The following is a 24,656-nucleotide window of genomic DNA, read 5'->3' on the forward strand; positions in this document are numbered from 1 at the left end:
TAAATAAACCTCACGTAGCAAATGAGCAATTACATGTTGTTTTGTTGACAAATTCGACACTCACAGACCTCCATACAAAGATTCCTCACTTCGTGGTATTATTTTCGTGGGCGGAATAAAACCTCTCCCTTCGCCTCTTCCCCTCTGCCTGTAATTGCGGCTATGCGTACGGCACAACGGATTAGGAGAGCGTCGTGACGACATCGTCCACGTACCGCTCTCACCAAAGACCGACAGCTCAGCAATAACAGCCCTCAACGTCGTTTCTTCAAGCTTCACCCAATATAGCGCTCAACTGAATGGGATCCTGCGCAAAACACAGAGGAGACGGCATCGTTCACCATCGCTCTATTACCGAATCTGATAACTGCAATTGAGCGCGCACTCCGCATTCGGATTACATATATACAGAAGCTGAACACATTTCCTGAGCTTCCTTCTCTAGTAAGGGGATGGGGGTATGACCGACCCCCGACTCCCAACTCTGTTCTATCAGTTGTAGGAGCGCTTTGCAGCATGCTATCGCCGAGAAGAGGGGTCGATCACAGGCCCGCCGCTACGATTTTAACCCAGGTTGCTGTCATTGCAATCTTCGTTTCTATGAGCGCTTGCATGCCAGGTAAGAACAACACTTTTCGTACGAAGTCGTGCATGTTTTGCACACATTTATTAAAGTTGATGTGGATGATGTCATATGCTGTCAATTAAAACATATTTGCAGATGTTACCACGTTCCCTAACATATAGTAACATATGATAGGTCTACACCAACTCATGAAAATAAGACTGTTTTCTGACCATAGGCTATTTTAGAATTTAAAAGTGATATTTCAATTGGCGTGTATTCCCATTGTAATTGTTCTGTGTTTTAAGCAAGTAACTTCAGAGCACCTGTGGTTTCTGTGAGGCTTGTTTTTAAATCCCCCTTCAATTTTGGGGGGGATAGCTCAATTCATAGTGCATAGCACTGACTACACGGGATTTTTGGGTCATGTTTCAATACTTTCTATGTATCTGAAATGGTGTACCTCAAACACTGACATATTACCTTGGAGGAGGGGTGACACATCTGGCTGGGGATGACCTGATGTGACGTATGGCATGTCTGTGGATACTCACACTTAAACAGTAATTACCAGAACCATAAGAAATGGCCGTTACTGACCAGTGACTACATTGCATGATTACCAGAAGGCCGGGAACCTTTATTAGGTTACAAGCCTGGACTACACGACTGCAAAATGCATTACAATGATACCATGTATCATATCATCCATATGTAGACCCTTGGACGGACACACACACACTTGGCTACAGTGAGGTCATGTATTGTCACCCGTGAGGTATCTTATCTTAGTGGTGAAATGGAAACTGGCTATCAGTAGGCAAGCTGTTCTGTGACACACTCCCCCTGTCAGAGAGACTACCCCTATTCAAGTCATTGGTCAGAGGTACTATGTCCATTCCAGTGATGGTATTTATGCAGTCCTGTGACACACTCCCCCTGTCAGAGAGACTACCCCTATTCAAGTCATTGGTCAGAGGTACTATGTCCATTCCAGTGATGGTACTTATGCAGTCCTGTGACACATTCCCCCTGTCAGAGAGACTACCCCTATTCAAGTCATTGGTCAGAGGTACTATGTCCATTCCAGTGATGGTATTTATGCAGTCCTGTGACACATTCCCCCTGTCAGAGAGACTACCCCTATTCAAGTCATTGGTCAGAGGTACTATGTCCATTCCAGTGATGGTACTTATGCAGTCCTGTGACACACTCCCCCTGTCAGAGAGACTACCCCTATTCAAGTCATTGGTCAGAGGTACTATGTCCATTCCAGTGATGGTACTTATGCAGTCCTGTGACACACTCCCCCTGTCAGAGAGACTACCCCTATTCAAGTCATTGGTCAGAGGTACTATGTCCATTCCAGTGATGGTATTTATGCAGTCCTGTGACACACTCCCCCTGTCAGAGAGACTACCCCTATTCAAGTCATTAGTCAGAGGTACTATGTCCATTCCAGTGATGGTACTTATGCAGTCCTGTGACACATTCCCCCTGTCAGAAAAATCAGCAGAGATCTTATGTGTATAAAGGGCTAAAATGCATCTAATGACGCACTTTGTTGTTCTACGACTGGTCTGAGGCAGTCGGTAAATAACAAGTGTTTTAAAGTGCAACTTTACTAATGATGGTTTTGGGAAACAGCTTGGAGATTTAACGATGTTCCTACGAAGGTTCTAATGGTGAGTTTAGCCTTAAGAACTTTAGGAAACTGTGCCCTGTATATTTTGCTCCATCCCTAATCTAGCTCACCGGATTTAAGAAAAATGGGTTGATAAGCTGAATCAGGTTAGTTACAACTTGGGTTGGAGCGAAAACCCCAAGGAGGGGTTCGAGAACCCTGTTCTAGGTTGTCCTGTAACACATTCCCTCTGTCAGAGAAACCACATAAATAGATTCACTAGAATGGGAATCCCTTTTCAAGTCAATGGGCAGAGTTTCCCGTGTGGCTCAGTTGGTAGAGCATGGAGCTTTAATGACTCATTTCTCTGAAGGGGGAAAAAACTATCACATTACCTGAGAATACATTACATAATATGAATGAACAATACTCCAAGCTGCAGCTTCCTACTTCGTGTCAAACATAATGGATGTTTGGTTCAAATCAGATGTTGGGTACTATATGTATTGAATATTATATGAATCCTTCTAAATTGAAATGACTCATGTCAGTGTAAAATGCATCCCAAACAAAAAACATTGATTTCAAAGTTAATAAATCATACAACTCTATGCACATGGACAGCTTTTAACAATTTACACTGATCAGTTTACAAAAACATTTACTGGAAGAACTGTGCAGATGCAGAATTTAGTAAAATGATTTTGGTAAAATCTTTCTCAGTTTTCTTTGTGTCCACGTTTTTCAAAAATATCTGCTCTGAATTAAGATTCAATGACATCTGCAGAAAGAATGGGGTGTCAGCTATGACATGACACATTGACTTTAAAACACTCTTTTGGTTATTGAAATGCAGTAAGTGAAGTGGATTTACACCTGTTAATGGAATTACAGTAACAGAATTTCATCATATGTCCCTGATCTGTAATAAACAGAAATGCATAATTATGAATAAGAATGTCATTCTCCTCATGTTGATGTATCCTAAATAGGTATACCATGTTAGAAATATGCAATATCCTCCTTTGCATATTTGGTTATTATTCTACACGCTGGCTATGATTTTAATGATCTCTGCAAGACTAAATTTGATTGGTCTGGGCAAGACCAAATCTGAACCAGTCATTGACATCTACTAACTCTACTGTGCTGACCAAACTGTTTGTGACTACTATGACTTCCCCCATTGTAGCCAATTCAATTGCAGAAATTCCGTTACCAATTTATTTAATTTTTAATTTTTTGGGAATGTCGAGTTTTAATCACATAATAATTAATAAACAAAATTGATATGAGTAAAAACATTAATTCATAGGTCTACCTTTACTTGTTAGCTCTGTGTACTTTCATTATCCTCTGTCCTCATGAGAGAAATTAGAAAAGATCTTAAAGATATGTTTATTTTTTTGGTAACAGAATTTCATGGCATAAGGTAACGTTTCTTAAACTTACAGAAGGCAGAAAAATGTAGTCATATTAGCTGGCAGGGGTCTTCAATATTATTGTGTTTTGATGTATTTCTAATACCTTTTTAAGACTAATACCTTTTCTATTTGTTTGACCAGAAGCCTTAGTTAATTCTACATTTTTAGGATGGGAAATGGGTAAACTATATGTATATTTGTGTGTGCGTGTATGTATATATGCCAAAACATGTAGCTTTCATTTGACACCCATATGAACTTCACATGTTGGTGTTCATGGGTTATTTTACATGCCCAATGGCCAATTTAGGTGCAATCAGTTCGGCTTAATGTCTTTTTAACAAGATAATGTTGCAGGAATTCTTCTGTTTCTAACTACAGAAACCCTTTCAGAACAGTCTGAGAGGGTGGGTGTCATGGCTTGCTGAAATGAAACTAAGCTGTTGTTAGCTCTTAAGCACAGGTAGCAATGACAGACTGGGGTGTCCTAATTTGCACCCCCTTCCATTTTACAGTGCACTGCTTTCGACCAGAGCTCAAAGGGTGGTCTGAAGTAGTTTGCTATATAGGGTGTCATTTGGGACTTAACCTGGGTCTGTGAGCTCTGTGCTGCTGTGGATAGAAGGACTGAGAGGAGAGTGCAGGCTTCTGTTAAGGCTGTAAAATGGAGATTATAACCTGATTATAGTGCCATAGAGGAGAGCCCTACAGCTGTGAAGTATTCTGCTCCTTAAAATACATGTGCTGGGCTTGCACTGCCGTCCTGCACACACTCTCACCTTATTGTTTATTCACCTTCTATGTCCAAAAAATACTGTTTTTAGAGAGAAACATTTTGGTCACGCGGTCACGTTTTAGAGTGAAGCAGTTTCAGACCATTGGGTGACTTTTTGTCCCTGTGCCAGAGGGAGGCCCCATTTGTTAAAATTCAGATAGATAATGTGGGTTTGTTTCTCCAGTCATTTGGGTAAGAAATAGGATGCAACCTCTGACTGTTCAAGGAAACCATAGGCTTTGTCCAACTCTTCTTGGAAGAGATGCCACTTGGAATACCAGAAGCACAATTAAAAGGCTATCAATGATAATTGAGAATAAGGGGATTGACATTTAGTGTTGAGAGAAGAGAACGTTTCTGGGGGAAATCGATTGCTTTGTCGCTGTGGAGATGTTGAATTTGTTGTTTTGCTGATGCCCCAAGAGGAAGAGAGGTGACTGAAAGGGGTAGGAGAGATGGATGAATGAAAAGGTTAGCTGCCAAGGTTTATTAGATGCTGTGAAGCGTAACCGGGGCAACACGACCATTGCAGTTCTGTTTCTTTCGCCGAAGGCGTTGGTTTTGGGAGCGAGACCGAAATTTGGTTTCTTCATCTCACCTGCCTCTTGTTGTCTTACATGCTCTCGCGTCTGCAGAGGTCTTTGGCTTTAGCCTCAAAAGGAAGTTCATGGATTTGCTGTTAGACTGGCAGTCTTAGGGCTTTTTTTACACAAACAAATATTTGAAGTAAGATTTGATTTAAACATTAAGAAACCTTAATATGTTTTTTCATGTATTTCCTGGCCCAGTGTTTTGTTGCTGTATGGAAGTGAATGGAAAATGTCAATCGACTGACGTCACACATGGTGAACGAACTGGCCTGCTTGCTGCCTGTCAGCAGCTTTCAGATCTTATCGTGTCACAAAAGAATGACCAAATGTTAGATTTAGAGGTTCCAAAACCTGTCCTCTGTGCTGTGTGCGTCTTGCAAAGCTGCGTTCCCCCAAGTAGTCAGAGTAGCGCTGGCTTAAAGATGAAATCCTGTTGACATGTCAGTAAGATGTTTTAGGCTTTCTGCTGATGTGGTTTGCTGCTGGCACTGGGAGGACCAGCTTTATTCACTGTGTTTGACTGACTCTCTCTGTCTTGTGCTCTTTCTGTCTTGTGCTCTTTCTATCTCTTTCTCTCGAGCATATTTCTTTCTCGCTCTTTTGTTCTTTCTGTCTCTCAATCTCTCTGCTCCATCTCTCTCTCAGCTGTTGTTGTGAATAACACCTCTGGTGTTGTAAGTATACTGTATGTTCAATAACTCACTTCACTCTCACAGCTCATCACTGTACCCTCTCTCAAACCATGGTTACGCTTGTACCATCTAGGATGTCATGCATGTCCTGTTTCTAATATTAGATACATTTTTTTTAAGTAATGTAAGAGGACGCTTATAGACTACTTGACATGTCTGAAACCATCTTTGCTCGTCTTGAATCCTCCTTTCTATTCTGAAGAGAGAATATAACCAAAATAATTTGAATGATAGGTTACTATTTTTGAGAGACTTATATTGTCCATTGCAGAGTTCTATTCCCATAAATGCTTATATCCTATGAAGATCATTTCAACCACATCCTCAAATGAAGATTTACATTTATTTAACTAGGTAAGTCAGGGGACCATGTCTAATAATTTAGTCAGGCACTGGAATAGAAGCCGCTGTCACACAACCCTGATCAATGGGAATCATTTGAATCAATTATATTTAAGTCTTCATGATTTACTGACATCAGGGATGTTAGTGTGTATTATCAATCATTCATTAGGCTGTATTCTGTAATGCATGAATCTGTTTGACTTAACATTTTAATGTTGATCGGTAAATCAACATTCCAGTAACCAGATGGAAATAACATTATATTTGTGCTTTTAATACCAAAAACATAAAGGACACTACTACTACTCTGTTTATGAATACTAATTCATCTTATGTGATATTTTCCCATCATGACTAGGGATTGCTTTATGCCCAATCTGGATGAACAGAGGTGAAATAATATGAAGTGAATTAAGAATAGAATGGGGAAAAATAAAGTATATTGTAGAGGGAATGTTCTTTGTCATATCTTTTTTACATTTATGTTTTAAAAAGCATTTTAAGGGCCTCCCAGGTGGCGCAGTGGTCTAGGGCACTGCATTGCAGTGCTAGATGTGCCACCAAAGACTCTGGTCTCGCGCCCAGACTCTGCCGCGACCGGGAGGTCCGTGGGGCGACGCACAATAGGCCTAGCGTCGTCCGTGTTAGGGAGGGTTTGGTTGGTAGGGATATCGTTGTCTCATCGCGCACCAGCGGCTCCAGTGGCAGGCCGGGCGCAGTGCGAGCTAACCAAGGTTGCCAGATGCACGGTGTTTCCTCCGACACATTGGTGCGGCTGGCTTCCGGGTTGGATGCGCGCTGTGTTAAGAAGCAGTGCGGCTTGGTTGGGTTGTGTTTCGGAGGACGCATGGCTTTCGACCTTCGTCTCTCCCGAGCCCGTACGGGAGTTGTAGCGATGAGAGAAGATAGTAACTACTAACAATTGGACACCACGAAATTGGGGAGAAAAGGGGGTAAAATAAAACATTTTAGTATCTCTTCTCTCATGTCACTGTGACATTCTGCATGGCTAAACAAGGACACAAAGTCCTCCTTGCATATGGCAGATTAAATGCATAAGTCAAACCAGTCCACCTCTTGCCATATTTAAGGTGGACTTTTTGTGTCCTTGTTTAGCTTTGCAGAATGCCACAGTGAATCACAGGAGAGAAGATACAGTAAATGAATATGTAGTGTGAAAATAACTATCAGGCTGGCAGCTGGGGCTATCTGTGTTATTATACAATACACTCTGGGGGGGCCTCAATTACTTTCAATGGTTCACATGGACTCACGCCTGTAGGTTGTCTCAGATGAGATCAGATCACACTCGCTACTAGACATTGTTCTGGGAATATTCAATGTCATTACACTAGAAATAGATTTGATTTCAATGTTCAATACTGCAGACCAAATCACGTCCCCAGTCGACTTTCCCTCCATAATGCAGTAGCGATTGAGCCTGGCCACGTGGTTACTTCTGAGCCTGGCCACGTGGTTACTTCTGAGCCTGGCCGCGTGGTTACTTCTGAGCCTGGCCGCGTGTTTACTTCTGAGTCTGGCCACGTGGTTACTTCTGAGCCTGGCCGCGTGGTTACTTCTGAGTCTGGCCGCGTGGTTACTTCTGAGTCTGGCCACGTGGTTACTTCTGAGTCTGGCCGCGTGGTTACTTCTGAGCCTGGCCGCGTGGTTACTTCTGAGTCTGGCCGCGTGGTTACTTCTGAGCCTGGCCGCGTGGTTACTTCTGAGCCTGGCCGCGTGTTTACTTCTGAGCCTGGCCGCGTGGTTACTTCTGAGCCTGGCCGCGTGGTTACTTCTGAGCCTGGCCGCGTGGTTACTTCTGAGCCTGGCCGCGTGGTTACTTCTGAGCCTGGCCGCGTGGTTACTTCTGAGCCTGGCCGCGTGGTTACTTCTGAGTCTGGCCGCGTGGTTACTTCTGAGCCTGGCCGCGTGGTTACTTCTGAGCCTGGCCGCGTGGTTACTTCTGAGTCTGGCCGCGCGGTTACTTCTGAGCCTGGCCGCGCGGTTACTTCTGAGCCTGGCCGCGCGGTTACTTCTGAGTCTGGCCGCGTGGTTACTTCTGAGCCTGGCCGCGTGTTTACTTCTGAGCCTGGCCGCGTGGTTACTTCTGAGCCTGGCCGCGTGGTTACTTCTGAGCCTGGCCGCGTGGTTACTTCTGAGCCTGGCCGCGTGGTTACTTCTGAGTCTGGCCGCGCGGTTACTTCTGAGTCTGGCCGCGTGGTTACTTCTGAGTCTGGCCGCGTGGTTACTTCTGAGCCTGGCCACGTGGTTACTTCTGAGCCTGGCCGCGTGGTTACTTCTGAGTCTGGCCGCGCGGTTACTTCTGAGTCTGGCCGCGTGGTTACTTCTGAGCCTGGCCACGTGGTTACTTCTGAGCCTGGCCACGTGGTTACTTCTGAGTCTGGCCGCGCGGCTACTTCTGAGTCTGGCCGCGCGGTTACTTCTGAGTCTGGCCGCGTGGTTACTTCTGAGCCTGGCCACGTGGTTACTTCTGAGCCTGGCCACGTGGTTACTTCTGAGCCTGGCCGCGCGGCTACTTCTGAGTCTGGCCGCGCGGTTACTTCTGAGTCTGGCCGCGCGGTTACTTCTGAGCCTGGCCACGTGGTTACTTCTGAGCCTGGCCACGTGGTTACTTCTTAGTCTGGCCACGCGGTTACTTCTGAGCCTGCAGTATAGCTCGCTCACTGACAAAATACCTGGAAAAATTCTACGTAATACACTTGAGACCATGACCACTAGACTCATATATGCAGGGCTAACCGTAGCCTATTCTGAGACCATGGCCACTCTAGACAGATACTTTTGGTTATGTACTGTATGTGGACACTTGGACATCTCATTCCACAATCATGGGCATTAATATGGAGGTGTTCCCCCCCATTCTTCTGGGAAGGCTTTCCACTAGATGTTGGAACATTGCTGCAGGGACTTGCTTCCATTAAGCCACGAGCATTAGTGAGGTCGGGCACTGATGTTGGGCGACGAGGCCTGGCTCGCAGTCGACGTTCTAATTCATCCAAAAGGTGTTCGATGGGGTTTATGTCAGCGCTGCGTGTAGACCAGTCAAGTTCTTCCACACTGATCTCGACAAACCATTTCTGTATTGAGCTTGCTTTACACAGGAGCATTGTCATGCTGAAACAGGAAAGGGCCTTCCCCAAACTGGTGCCACAAAGTTGGAATGGTCTAGAATGTCATTGTATGCTGTAGCGTTAAGATTTCCCTTCACGGAAACTAAGGGGCCTAGTCCAAACCGTGAACCACAGTCCCAGACCATTGTTGCTCCTCCACCAAACTTCACAGAGTGCACTGCATTTGGGCAGGTAGCGTTCTCCTGGCACCTACCAAACCCAGATTAGTCCATCAGACTGCCAGATGGTAATGCGTGATTCATCACTACAGAGTCCAATGGCGGCAAGCTTTACACCATTCCAGCCGGCAATTGACATTGCTCATGGTGACCTGGCCAAGACTTTTGACTCTGTCAATCACCGCATTCTTATCGGCACACTCAACAGCCTTGGTTTCTCAAATGACTGCCTCGCCTGGTTCACTGACTACTTCTCATATAGAGTTCAGTGTGTCAAATCGGAGGGCCTGTTGTCTGGACCCTTCTTGGGCATACTATTTTCTCTGTATATATCGATGTTGCTCTTGCAGCTGATGATTCTCTGATCCACCTCTACGCTGACGACACCATTCTGTATACCTCTGGCCCTTTGGACACTGTTAACAAACCTCCAGACGAGCTTCAATGCCATACAACACTCCGTCCGTTGCCTCCAACTGCTCATCAATGCAAGTAAAACTAAATGCATGCTCTTCAACCAATCGCTAGTCTGGATGGTTCTGACTTAGAAATATGTGGACAACTACAAATACCTAGGTGTCTGGTTAGACTATAAACTCTCCTTCCAGACTCACATTCAGCATATCCAAAACTAAATCTAGAATAGGCTTCCTATTTCGCAACAAAGCATCCTTAACCCCGTAAAACTGACTATCCTGCCGATTCTTGACTTCAGCGACGTCATTTACAAAATAGCCTCCAACATTCTACTCAGCAAATTGGATGTAGTCTATCACAGTCCCATCCGTTTTGTCACAAAAGTCCCATATATCCACCACTGCGACCTGTATGCTCTCGTTGGCTGGCCCTCGCTTCATATTCATCGCCAAACCCACTGGCTCCAGGTCATCTATAAGTCTTTGCTATGTAAAGCCCTGCCTTATCTCAGCTCACTGGTCACCATAGCAGCACCCACCCATAGCACACGCTCCAGCAGGTGTGTGTAGTTCACTGCTGCCAATGATAGGGGAAAAATTCAAAAATCACTGAAGCTGGAGACTTATCCCCCTACTAATTTTAAGCATCAACTGTCAGAGCAGCTAACCGATCATTGCACCTGTACATAGGCCATCTGTAAATAGCCCACCCAACTACCTCACCCTTTTTTTTTTGCTCCTTTCCACCCCAGTATCTCTACTTGCACATTCATCTTCTGCACTAGAGGTCGACCGATTAATAGGAATGGCTGATTTAATTAAAGCCGATTTTCAAGTTTTCATAACAATCGGTAATCAGCATTTTTGGACACCGATCATGGCCGATTACATTGCACTCCACGAGGAGACTGCGTGGCAGGCTGACTACCTGTTATGCGAGTGCAGCAAGGAGCCAAGTTAAGGTGCTAGCTAGCATTAACCAACAATCAGTCTTAACATAACTAGTGATTAACTACACATGGTTGATAATATTACTAGTTTATCTAGCTTGTTCTACGTTGCATATAATCAATGCGGTGCCTGTTAATTTATCATTGAATCACAGCCTACTTCGCGAAATGGGTGATTTAACAAGCACATTCGCAAAAAAAGCACTGGTGTTGCACCAATGTGTACCTAACCATAGACATCAACGCCTTTCTTAAAATCAATACACAAGTATATATTTTTAAACCTACATATTTCGTTAATATTGCCTGCTAACATGAATTGTTTTTTAACTAGGGAAATTGTGTCACTTCTCTTGCGCTCTGTGCAACAGAGTCAAGGTATATGCAGCAGTTTGGGCCGCCTGGCTCGTTGCGAACTGTGTGAAGACCATTTCTTCCTAACAAAGACAGCCAACTTCGCCAAACGGGGGATGATTTAACAAAAGCGCATTTGCGAATAAAGCACAATCATTGCATAAATTTACCTAACCATAAACATCAATGGCTTTCTTAAAATCAATACACAGAAGTATATTTTTTTAAATATTTATTATGACATAACATTGAAGGTTGTGCAATGTAACAGCAATATCTAGACTTATGGATGACACCTGAAATTAGTTTCTGGATTTGACCATATTAATGACCTAAGGCTCGCATTTCTGTGTGTTTATTATATTATAATTAAGTCTCTGATTTGATAGAGCAGTCTGACTGAGTGGTGGTAAGCAGCAGCAGGCTCGTAAGCATTCATTCAAACAGCACTTTACTGCATTTGCCAGCAGCTCTTCACAATGCTTCAAGCCTATCAACTCCTGAGATTAGGCTGGCAATACTAAAGTACCTATTAGAACATCCAATAGTCAAAGGTATATGAAATACAAATGGTATAGAGAGAAATAGCCCTACAATAACTACAACCTAAAACTTCTTACCTGGGAATATTGAAGACTCATGTTAAAAGGAACCACCTGCTTTCATATGTTCTGAGCAAGGAACTGAAACATTAGCTTTTTTACATGGCACATATTGCACTTTTACTTTCTTCTCCTACACTTTGTTTTTGCATTATTTAAACCAAATTGAACATGTTTCATTTATTTGAGACTAAATGGATGTTATTGATGTATTATATTAAGTTAAAATAAGTTCATTGTTCATTCAGTATTGTTGTAATTGTCATTATTACAAATATATATATAAAAACATCGTCCAATTTAATCGGTATCAGCTTTTTTGGTCCTCCAATAATTGGTATCAGCATTGAAAAATCATAATCGGTTGACCTCTATTCTGCACATCTATCACTCCAGTGTTTTAACTGCTAAATTGTAATTATTTTGCCATTATGGCCTATTTATTGCCTTACCTCCCTAATCTTGCTACATTTGCGCACACTGTATAAAGACTTTTCTATTGTGTTATTGACTGTACGTTTGTTTATCCCATGTGTAACTCTGTTGTTTTTGTCGCACTGCTTTGCTCTATCTTGGCCAGGTTACAGTTGTAAATGAGAACTTGTTCTCAACTGGCCTACCTGGTTAAATAAAGGTGAAATCAAATAAAAAATCTTAGTCTGTTCAGCCGTGGAAACCCATTTCATGATCTCCAGGCGAATAGTTATTGTGCTGACGTTGCTTCAAGAAGCAGTTTGGAACTTGGTAGTGAGTGTTGCAACCGAGGACAGATGATTTTTACATGCTACGTGCTTCAGCACCCGGCAGTCCCGTTCTGTAAACTTGTGTGGCCTACCACTTCGCGGCCGAGCCGTTGTTGCTTCTTGACATTTCCACTTCACAATAACAGCACTTAGTTGACCAGGGCAGCAATTTGATGAACTGACTTGTTGGAAAGGTGGCATCCTATGACAGTGCCACGTTGAAAGTCACTGACCTCTGCAGTAAGGCCATTCTTCTGCCATTTGTTTCTCTTCACTAATTTGAAGTGGTGTGTGTGTATATATAGTGTACATGTCGGGCCAAAAGCAGCCTATTCGGAGACCATGTCCGCTCGATGCATAGGGCCAACGGTAGCCCATTTCAGGCCAGTTCCAAAACCAAGAGACATGTTCAAACAAGACATTGCTCTTTTGCAGCCCCAACCAGCAACTCGATAAACAAAGAACATTTTGAGAAAATGTGACAGAATAATTACATTAGAGCACTGAGCTACATTGACTCATATTTGTGTTGCCCTCGTGTCCTGTGTGCATCCCAAACGGCACTGGTCTGAAGTAGTGCAGTATACAGGGAATAGGGTGCCATTTGGGACGCATGTTAGTTTCAGATGGGATTAAGGGGAGGAGGAGGAGAGAGCAGGGGGGGGAATTTTTACAGAACCAGCTCAAATTTGTTTACATCCCTGTTACTGAGCATTTCTCCTTTGTCAAGATAATCCATCCAACTGACAGGTGTGGCATATCAAGAATCTGATTAAACAGTGTGATCATTACACAGGTGTACCTTGTGCTGGGGACAATAAAAGGCCACTAAAAGTGTGCAGTTTTGTCACACAATGCAATGTCACAGATGTTTTGAAAGAGCGTGCATTTGACATGCTGACTGCAGGAATGTCCACCAGAGCTGTTGACTGAGAATTTATTGTTAATTTCTCTACCATAAGCCTTCTCCAACGTTGTTTTAGAGAATTTGGTGGTACGTCCAACCAGCCTCACAACCACAGACCACGTGTAACCATGCCAGTCCTAGACCTCCACATCCAGCTTCTTCACCTGCAGGATCGTCTGAGACGAGCCACCCAGACAGCTGATGAAACTGAGGAGTATTTCTGTCTGTAACAAAACCCTTTTGAGGGGGAAAAACTCATTCTGATTGGCTGTGCCTGGCTCCCCCTGCCCAGTCATGTGAAATCCATAGGTTAAGGCCGAATGAACTTATTTCTAATTACTGATTTCCTTATATGAACGGTAACTCAGTTAAATCTTTGAAATTGTTGCATGTTGAGTTCATATTTTTGTTCATTATAATAACAACCAATACAGAGAGTGAGAACCTCAGGAGGACTGTTTTAATTTACCCTTTAACTGTGGCACTTGCAGAGTACTGCAGATGGAAGATCAATCAAATGTATTTATAAAGCCCTTTACATCCGATGTCACAAAGTACTGTACTGAAACCCATCCTAAAACCACAAACAGCAAGCAATGCAGATGTAGAAGCACGATGGCTGGGAAAAACTCCCCAGAAAGGCAGTAACCTAGGAAGAAACCTAGAGATGAACCAGGCAGAGGGAGAGACACACACACGTTCAGTGAACAGGTCACGGTTCCATAGCCGCAGGCAGGACATTTGAAGCCGGAGCAGCAGCATCACGAGTGGCAGCTGCAACCTTTTCTCTGTCTCTAATGTATTGTGTCCTTTTATCAATAGGGAATATATAACTAATATATGCATCACTAGCTTGTGTCATTCAAACCCATATGGTGCCATCAACCACAGCTGGAAGGGACCCAGACTGAAAAAGGTCTCTGCAGTTTTAAATACAATACTTAATGACATTAACACATTATCCGAGACAGCCTTACAAGAGATGCGCAACGAGGCATGTTGTCTCACATACTGTGTGTATAGAAAAAAAAGAAGATTATCACGGTGTCATGACGTTGGCCTGGGGGTAGGTTCATGACGGTCATAAATACCTCTTCCCCCTCTTCCCTCTCTTTTACTTTTGCAAACCCCTTGGTTAACATAGAGATTCTGGGAACATCAGAAGGTGAGGGGAAATGAACTATATTCTGGTAATCCGACCAAATGAATATGATGTCAGTTCGGTTGTCATCTGAGACATTCTCATCAATGATAAGATGACAAACTTTACAGTGGAAAGTCTACACATCAGAGTTATCGGATTCACATGGAATTGTTGTTCAATTCAAATGTTTGAATATGAAATTATTTGTGATGAGATGAAATGTGATTTTAGCTTCTAAAATGTGAGATTTGGGTTTTCATAAGGTTAGGGCTCTGCTCAATCAGTGGCCCGCCCCTGTGAAGAGTCATGGGTTATACAATTTTTCAGACACACCCTTCTCACTCCACTATATAAAGCCTTGATGAAAATGTAACCTCCTGTTCTGAGGATGTGAGGACGACGGTCCGATGTCAAAATGGTTCACATAATAACTACAGAACGAAGCCAACATCAGCGTGAGTTTTGGTTGCGAATGGTATGAATTTTGAACTCTTATTCACTACAGAAGTGATACCTCCTAGCCGTTGAGTTAGCAACAGCAGATGCAAACGAGGGTTAGGAAGGAACAGACAGAGTATCCCGTCTATCACACAACAACTTTACTACAACGTATCCAATTGACCATCAGAGACATTCTTCAAATGACTCAGTTTGGCAACACGGCCTTCCATCTACCACCAACCTACTGAAGCGCAGCTCAGAGTAAATATTTATTGCATTTTCCTTTTCCAAATGGGCGGTAATTTAGAATGCATAAGATACTGTATTTACGATAGCACAGCCTCTTCCTTTGTTACTCAGTCTTCCAGCTCTTTCACTCAAATCCAGCCCCCTTTCCTTTTGTGTAACAAGATGTCATATCTGTTCCGCCCGCTAGGGACGATTTCCTTTATGACGTAATTTGTAATCAAGTTACGATGAATTATATGTATGTGTAATTCTGTGTGATTAGTTAGGTATTTAGTAAATAAATAATTAAACCCAATTTTGCATTGCTGATTCAACTTGTTAGCCAGGGTTTGTGAAGATAACCAAGAATTTACAACTTTCATATGAGATTGAATTAAGGTGACAATTAATATTGACTGCTATTGATGTAAAATATTACTAGGTCTTTAAGAGTTTATTCGGAAGATAACAGCTCTATAAATATTATTTTGTGGTGCCCCGACTCTAGTTAATTACATTTACATGATTAGCTCAATCGGGTAATATTAATTATTTTATAGAATAGCATGTCATATCACTTAATCCGGCATAGCCAAAGACACGACAACGGTTTAATTTAAAAAGACTTCCAATAGAGCAGAAGTGCGACACGGATCCAATATATAATTTTCTCTACGCTACAAGTAAGGCAGAGTCCCATGTAGAGTCAGGCTGTGTGTCCCTGTTCCCTATATAGTGCCCTATTGGCCCTGAGCAAAAGTAGTGCACTATATAGGAAATGGGTGTCATTTGGGACACGGCCTATGTCTTGATAGTAACCAACTTGCCAAAAGGAGGATTCTCATCAGTCTGTCCTTTTGGCAGTGAATGGTCTCTTCCTGTTGACATTGCTCAAGCAGATCGACAGCTTGACAGAGACAAAGCCTCTTATTTGTAAATGGAAGACTCTTGATGGACGGAGGCTGCCTGTCATGTTTTCAGATTAGTACCAACACCGCTCTGGGTACATAGGGCTTAATTACGGCTTCTTCACTCCTCTACATCTGGCCTCCTGACAGCACCTCCCAGCCTGGCTGGTCTGGCCCTGAGGATCACCAGCCCTAATAGGTAGCGGCAGGTTGTTTAGGAGCTACGCAGCAGGTTGTGGAGGAGCTACGCTGCAGGTTGTTTAGGAGCTATGCTGCAGGTTGTGGAGGAGCTACGCTGCAGGTTGTGGAGGAGCTACGCTGCAGGTTGTGGAGGAGCTACGCTGCAGGTTGTGGAGGAGCTACGCTGCAGGTTGTTTAGGAGCAACGCGGCAGGTTGTGGAGTGACAGGTTGTGGAGGAGCCATGCTGCAGGTTGTTTAGGAGCTACGCGGCAGGTTGTGGAGGAGCTACGCTGCAGGTTGTTTAGGAGCTATGCTGCAGGTTGTGGAGGAGCTACGCTGCAGGTTGTGGAGGAGCTACGCTGCAGGTTGTGGAGGAGCTACGCTGCAGGTTGTTTAGGAGCTATGCTGCAGGTTGTGGAGGAGCTACGCTGCAGGTTGTGGAGGAGCTACGCTGCAGGTTGTGGAGGAGCTACGCTGCAGGTTGTGGAGGAGCTACGCTGCAGGTTGTTTAGGAGCAACGCGGCAGGTTGTGGAGTGACAGGTTGTGGAGGAGCCATGCTGCAGGTTGTTTAGGAGCTACGCGGCAGGTTGTGAAGGAGCTACGCTGCAGGTTGTGGAGCAGCTACGCTGCAGGTTGTTTAGGAGCTACGCGGCAGGTTGTGGAGCAGCTATGCTGCAGGTTGTGGAGCAGCTACGCTGCAGGTTGTGGAGCAGCTACGCTGCAGGTTGCTTAAGAGCTACGCTGCAGGTTGTTTAGGAGCTACGCTGCAGGTTGTTTAGGAGCTACGCTGCAGGTTGTTTAGGAGCTACGCTGCAGGTTGTTTAGGAGCTACGCAGCAGGTTGTGGAGGAGCTACGCTGCAGGTTGTGGAGGAGCTACGCTGCAGGTTGTGGAGGAGCTACGCTGCGGGTTGTTTAGGAGCTACGCTGCAGGTTGTTTAGGAGCTACGCTGCAGCTTGTTTAGGAGCTACGCTGCAGCTTGTTTAGGAGCTATGCTGCAGCTTGTTTGGTAGCTACGCTGCAGGTTGTGGAGGAGCTACGCGGCAGGTTGTTTAGGAGCTACGCGGCAGGTTGTGGAGGAGCTACGCGGCAGGTTGTGGAGGAGCTACGCGGCAGGTTGTTTAGGAGCTACGCGGCAGGTTGTTTAGGAGCTACGCGGCAGTTTGTGGAGGAGCTACGCGGCAGGTTGTGGAGGAGCTACGCTGCAGGTTGTTTAGGAGCTACGCTGCAGGTTGTTTAGGAGCTACGCTGCAGCTTGTTTAGGAGCTACGCTGCAGCTTGTTTAGGAGCTACGCTGCAGCTTGTTTGGTAGCTACGCGGCAGGTTGTGGAGGAGCTACGCGGCAGGTTGTGGAGGAGCTACGCGGCAGGTTGTGGAGGAGCTACGCGGCAGGTTGTGGAGGAGCTACGCAGCAGGTTGTTTAGGAGCTACGCGGCAGGTTGTGGAGCCAGAGGGCATTGCACACGTAGATAGACGTAGACAGAATGGAGAGAGCAGCTCAGCTGGCACTGAGGAAGGAAACACTGAGTCTTGCAGGGTTTAAATCATTCACATTGGCAATGTCACTGAGTATAAATTGAGTGAGAGGTGGAGGGGACCGACGACTAAAAGCTTTTTCTTTGGGTTTTCATTTTAATACTGTTCCGTTCTACTTCCCGATTGCTTTGATAATCCCCAAGCAGTGGTTTAATTTCAGTTTGAGTCAGTTAAATTAGAATTCTGATCATGAATTCGTTGGAGAGTTCTCCAGAAAACGATTGGCATTGTTCTAAATCAAAGGTCTGCAGTAGTTTGAATGTAATTGACTCTGGCAGACAGTTCATAGGCATAAAACACTGTCATGTCAGACAGTCTTGACCCACTGTGGGTTGGGCTCAGTAGGAGATATCGTACTACTGCATTCCCCTCTTCTGTCAGAGTAGATTTTCATTCAGTAGATGAGCTGCTAGTGAACCTGGGTTCAAATACTATTTGACATTTTAAAGATACTTTAGGGCTGATCCCAGTCAGTTGAATGGTCGATTGTTTGGTCAATAGGCTGTTGGTCGACCAAGAATTTGGTAGTCGATCAGTTGCAACAAAAAAAGTAATGTTTTATTGCATTTATTGCTTGATTGATTCCTGTCTCAGTAGACGAATCCATTGCATAGGCCGCAGGGATGCCTCCCCAGTCGTACATTTACCGTTAATTACCATAACTTCTAATCTACAATGTTTGTTTGGTTACTGTCATTTCTGTTAATGCATTCAATAATAATATTATTATGTATTTTTTATTTATTTATTATTATTGGTCTCAATGTTCTCATTGTCGGAGTGGACACGTTGTTTGCAGAGCGCACAACCTAGGCTACACTTGTGAGAAACAAGTTTTGATTTATTTCATTCTGTTTCCGAGTTGTCAATTTATTCATTGTGTTTTATTCATTGTGTTTTGTTTTGAGCGCTCCTGTTGAGTAAGGACACGCACCTGATTCCGCATAGAAGTAGGCCTAGGCTACCTGGCCTGCGAGCAAATGTAGGCTTAGAAATCTGATAGTATTTCTAATTGTCTGAACTCACCACCACTAATGAGCTGTGGAGCTTCGCAAAGAAATGTTTTCTTCAACTCAAACAGCAAGTAAACTAAGTCTGTTTTTAACATCCATTGAGAATGACAATAGTTCCTCAATGTAGCCTATTTAAAAAACCTTTCCAGGTTCCTCCCTTTCGATAACCACTCATTTTGAAAGGGAGAAAAAAATGTTGTTCACTGATCCGGTGGTAATGTCATAAAATAGGCCTACCTGATTACTACTTATCCTTGGATCAAATAGCCTACAACTGTGTCTGTCCAACGCTTACTGCCACAGAACTCTGAGGGGACAGAATATTTTATACAATGTTGAAAGTTTATTAGCATGAGCTTCTGGCTGGACCAAGTTGATACAGTGTTTCAAGTTCCTTGCATACAGGCCATGTGTGATTTCTACCTGCATGCAGGCTGCAATGTTTTTATTTGTTGGCTTTATGTAGTCTATTTTTATATACAATATCAATCAAAAGTTTGGACACCTCATTCAAGGGTTTTTCTTTATTTTTACTATTTTCTACATTGTAGAATAATAGAAGAATGTTGTGGTAGCTATGCTGGTTAAGTGTGCCTTGAATTCTAAATACCAGAAAAGCACCATCACACCACCTCCTCCATGCTTCACGGTGGGAACAACACATGCGGAGATCATCCATTCACCTACTCTGCATCGCACGAAGACACGGTGGTTGGAACCAAAAATCTCAAATTTGTACTCATCAGACCAAAGCACAGATTTCCACTGGTCTAATGTCCATTGCTTGTGTTTCTTGGCCCAAGCAAGTCTCTTCTTATTTACATTTACATTACATTTAAGTCATTTGGCAGACGCTCTTATCCAGAGCGACTTACAAATTGGTGAATTCACTTTATGACATCCAGTGGAACAGCCACTTTACAATAGTGCATCTAAATAATTTAAGGGGGGTGAGAAGGATTACTTTGTCCTATCCTAGGTATTCCTTAAAGAGGTGGGGTTTCAGGTGTCTCCGGAAGGTGGTGATTGACTCCGCTGTCCTGGCGTCGTGAGGGAGTTTGTTCCACCATTGGGGGGCCAGAGCAGCGAACAGTTTTGACTGGGCTGAGCGGGAACTGTACTTCCTCAGTGGTAGGGAGGCGAGCAGGCCAGAGGTGGATGAACGCAGTGCCCTTGTTTGGGTGTAGGGCCTGATCAGAGCCTGGAGGTACTGCGGTGCCGTTCCCCTCACAGCTCCGTAGGCAAGCACCATGGTCGTGTAGTTTTTTTTGCAGCAATTCAACCATGAAGGCCTGATTCACCCAGTCTCCTCTAAACAGTTGATTTTGAGATGTCTGTTACTTGATATTTGTGAAGCATTTATTTGGGCTCATTTACGGATTTACTGACCTTCATGTCTTAACTTTTTAGTGACAGGGCAGTATTCGGAAATTTGGATGAGTGATGTGCCAAAAGTAAACTGCCTGTTACTCAGGCCCAGAAGCTAGGATATGCATATACTTGGTAGAATTAGATAGAAAATACTCTGAAGTTTCTAAAACTGTTAAAATAATGTCTCTGAGTATGACAGACCTGATATGGCAGGTGAAAACTCAAGGAAAATCCATCCAGGAAATGGGTTTCCATTGAATGCCTATTGACTATGTAATTGGTTAGGGCCCAGGCTGCAGTTCCTATGGCTTCCACTAGATGTCAACAGTCTTTAGTCATGTTTTCAGGCTTGTTTTCTGAAAAACGACGAAGACAAATACCTTTTTGCTAGGGGACTGGGGAAGCGCGCCCTTCGTTCTTTTTTTTTTACGCTTTTGTCCGGTTGAAATATTATCGATAATTGACACCCTGAGGATTAGTTATAAACATTGTTTGACACTCCAAATGTTACTGGCTACAATCTAAATGTTACTGGCTATTACTCCCAGGGGTGTAATGGCAACGTAATGGCAGAAGCTGGAGGAGGAAGTTCGGGAAAAGGTTAAAAAAAATTCTGGTTAGGCTATCTTGATCTCTGGCTCCCTCTTGAGTCATTTGTGTCTCAATTATTTAATCACAGTGTGCTTAAAGCATCAGACAAGCTCAGTAGTCTACATATAGTTGATTTTATTAAAACACATAGGATGTGCCTATATTTATGGAAAAATACACAATTTAGAATTTTGACCAGTCAATTGGTCGAAAAAAGATGAGCATTTACTATAGCCTGCCTTGAGTGACAGGTGGACAAGATTTACCATTTTGGGCCAATTCATTTGGTCCATTTAAGCCAGGCAAGCTCAACCAAGCCCAGATAGGTATTTAGAAATAAATTAAAATAGTATTTGAACCCAAGTCTGTCTGCTAAATGGACCAGGTAACCTCCAAAGTGTAGTGGATTTCTTGACCGTCAGATAAGGTAAGAAAACGATAGAATGCCGCTCTTGAATGGCTTATAGTCAGATATGTGCATGCTTGGCTTAGCCTAGACAGTAAGCAGCTGGATGCTGCCTAAAGACCATCACAAGTGGATACGGATCTTGTTAGGTGTTCATACCACTCACTATGGAATTTGTAGGATTAGAAATGTTAGAAGTGATAGAAACCAGAAATGATAGGATCTCGATGCCACTCACACACTGCAGAGGAAAACTATTCCTTTCCCTAGGCTGGGGCTAGGCTACACTAGCTGATTTGTAGACAGAGTGTGCTCTCTGGGGAACTTAGCCAGGGTGATTTATACCCTGCTGCTGCTGAATGAAGATTATAGGAGATCTGCTCTCTGTCAGGACCAATTGAGAGGGCTGATTTGTCAAATGCAAAAGTAGCAAATTGGGTCAGAAATGTTGTTAGTCAGATCAGGAAAACTGAGTGTGTGTCCCAAATCGCACCCTATTCCCTACATAGTGCACTACGTTTGACCACAACCTTAAAGGGAATATGGTGCCATTTGGGACGCGGACTATAACAATTATTTTCCATGGAGGGCCACATTAGAATATATTTTTGCCATCATGGGCCAGAATCATATTACAGGATTATACATCATGTGTATGACTGTGTTGACAGATATATCTACTGTAATTCACATCCAGATATGCCACTTATTTTACTTTTTAACATGCACAGAAATAAACCACATCCATGTTCTCCTTTTGGTAGGTATTTTCGTTATGAAACATGCAATGAACTAAATGGAGGGAAATGTACACTACATTCAGCACCACGGACAGAACTCTTGTTAATGGGGATGCACAAAAACAGAGAGCTTTACACTACTCAGTGTGAGGAGTGAAGTCTCTGATGGGCATTGACTAGAGCAGTGAAGTCGGGTATAGTTTCTGATGTCGCTATGCACAGGATTGCTGAGAGGTGAGAGTCAGTAAGAGAAGATCTGTGCCTTGGTGTGTTATATTTCATCACTGAATATGTCTGTTCACATACATAGGTTGACCCAAACAGTGCAAACCTCTTTTGAGCATGACTCCTAATCTTTGGAATGTTTTGTTCATCGAGAGATGTATATAACCTTGTCAGTGACATTGTTTTGAAGAGTTCTCCAATCACTGCATCAGACTGAAGATCGATAAGCTCAAGTTGCAGGTCAGTGGGAGCGTTATCCACATTGAAGGTGAAAGGAGAGGAAACCAACAGCATGTCATTTCCCAACACTTTGAAATCCTCAACATTCACCGTTCAAAGCATGCAGCAGCGATGTATACTTCTCCCGCTTGTCATCTGATAGGGAACAGACTAGTAGTGTCGGAAGGTGGGTGAGATTGTTGGTTTCTACTTGGCGCGTCAGGAGGAGTAATTTTCCCTTGAAGGCTTTGACAAGGCTGTACATCTGATGTGCAAAAAGGCCCTTCCCTTGTAGTTTGGAATTTAGTTAATTCGAGGGTCATGATGTCCACAGTGAAGGAAAAATCAGCCAACCATTCTTCATCTTACAGTTGAGGGAAATCCACATTTTCCTTTCATTTGCAAAAACTCAGCAATCTCCAATCTTCAGGTCCCACACCCTTTTTAAGCAACTCAGCCATCTCACGTTTGCATGGTGGGGGAGATCTGCATGACCTGACTCTGTCTCCAACAGTGAGACAAACTGCCTGTGGTTTTGAAGATTTTGCTCTTATGAAGTTTACCACTTGTGTGACTGTATCCACAACATGGCTCATATTGCTGCCGAGTCAATGAAACATTCTTTAATGAATTCTCCCTCAGAGAATGGCTTGCTATGTTTAGCAATTTTGTGGGACAGTACATAGCTAGTGCTCTCAATTCCGTTGTTTGCTGAATGCAGTTTAGTGAAAATTCCTTATGAAAAGATTTCGATGTCCACTCTTGCTGGAACACCCTACATTCATTATCTACTTTTCTTTGGAAAAACAACCTTTTGCGCTAATTTCTAGCTAGCTACTATTTGTAACTGTGACGTGTGTGTGTGTCAGCCACTGTCTGTCCTTGTACAGTTGTTATTTATACGTGCCTTTAAAATAAATGTCCCACAAGTGGTGGGAGTTAAATCATTACCCAAAGGCCAGTATTCATTGTGCTTTTCATTTGAATAACGAATACATTTTTCAAACCTTTACTATCGCAATTTTTTTATGTGATCTGAGCATGATTCCGCGGATCGTATTGAATCAGGTCGTGGTCCACATATGGCCCCCGTGCCGGACTTTGCTCAGGTCTGGACTATAAGAATGAGGACAAATATGAGAATTTGTGAAAAAAATCGCTATATTGTTTAGCTACTATACAATTACATTCAGATGGGATTCATGAATATCTGCTTGCGAACATTTATCAGAAACAGAATGGTACATATCCTACTACTTAACATAAACACTGTCCTTGGTCTCCTGTCCTTGGTCTTGCCAGCCAACTTAAAATAAATGTTCCCCTCTTCTTATCGTTTGTCTTAATCTTAGCTTGTTCATCCCCATTTGTCTCTCTTGATAGCCCCCCTTCTCTTCCCCCGCCTTCTGCATTCACAGTGTGACTCACACCTGATGATGTCACACAGTCTCAGTTGCCATGGCAGTCGTTATGGCAACCGCAGCAGCCTTTCAGAGTTTCAGCTGCGTAGCCCTCCAAAGGGATGTGATGTCTGTCAAGGGTTAGTATTGATAGGTTTACTTGAATGAGTTGCTTCCCTTGAATGTGCAGGGTACTGTGGACACTTATTACTCAGTGGTGGAAAAAAATACCCAATTGTCATACTTGAGTAAAAGTAAAGAAAATGCTTCTAGTGAAAGTCACCCAGTAAAATACTACTTGAGTAAAAGTCTAAAAGTATTTGTTTTAAAATATACTTTAGTATTAAGGGTAAATGTAATTGCTAAAATATACTTAAATATCAAAAGTAAAAGTATAAATAATTTCAAATTCGTTATATTAAGCAAATATATTTTTTAAATTACGAGTAGCCTCCACACTCCTGCACTCAAACATAATTTACAAATAAAGTATTTGTTTCGTGAGTCCTCCAGATCAGAAGCAGTAAGGATGACCAGGGGTATTCTCTTAAGTGTGTGAATTGGACCATTGTCCTGCTAAGCACGTATGGCTTAAACAGTACATTTATTTTCTTTAGGGATGTAGTGGTGTAATCAAAATATTTACAAACATGATGAAAATGATCATGAAATAGAATGAAAGATAAGGAGTGAAGGTCTGGAGATCCTGAACATGACATTTTATTCAACTCAGAGTCTGTAATCAAAATCTGTTGTGGCTTCTTGATTGTTCAGGCCACATGTAGGATAGAAATGGAAAATGATGGATGTGTGTGCTTTCTGGTTGAGTTGGGTGGTTCCTCCTTCAGGTTGCTCCTGAGTTAGTGTCCTTATGATTGTTGCTCTTCTCTGTTGACTCCTTGCTTGAGTTGCAGAGGCTGTGCTCTAAATGTCTACTCTTTCTTTCCTTGTAGAAG

At 43.2% G+C, this 24,656-nt stretch overlaps 1 protein-coding gene across 2 annotated transcripts in view; it reads left to right on the forward strand.

The window, feature by feature from the left end:
* The first annotated feature begins 223 nt into the window (after positions 1–223).
* LOC135513813 (neural proliferation differentiation and control protein 1-like) overlaps positions 224–24,656 on the forward strand; it is a 42,177-nt gene continuing 17,744 nt past the window's right edge. The window contains exon 1 of one of the 2 annotated variants that reach the window (XM_064936761.1): positions 224–619. In XM_064936761.1, the coding sequence (XP_064792833.1) occupies positions 517–619 (103 nt within the window). In that variant the 5' untranslated portion in view covers positions 224–516. The remainder of the gene's footprint in view (positions 620–24,656) is intronic. The other variant, XM_064936760.1, reaches the window with a different exon arrangement.

Source organism: Oncorhynchus masou, chromosome 25 (assembly GCF_036934945.1).
Source record: "Oncorhynchus masou masou isolate Uvic2021 chromosome 25, UVic_Omas_1.1, whole genome shotgun sequence".
NCBI classification, from domain to species: Eukaryota; Metazoa; Chordata; class Actinopteri; order Salmoniformes; family Salmonidae; genus Oncorhynchus; species Oncorhynchus masou.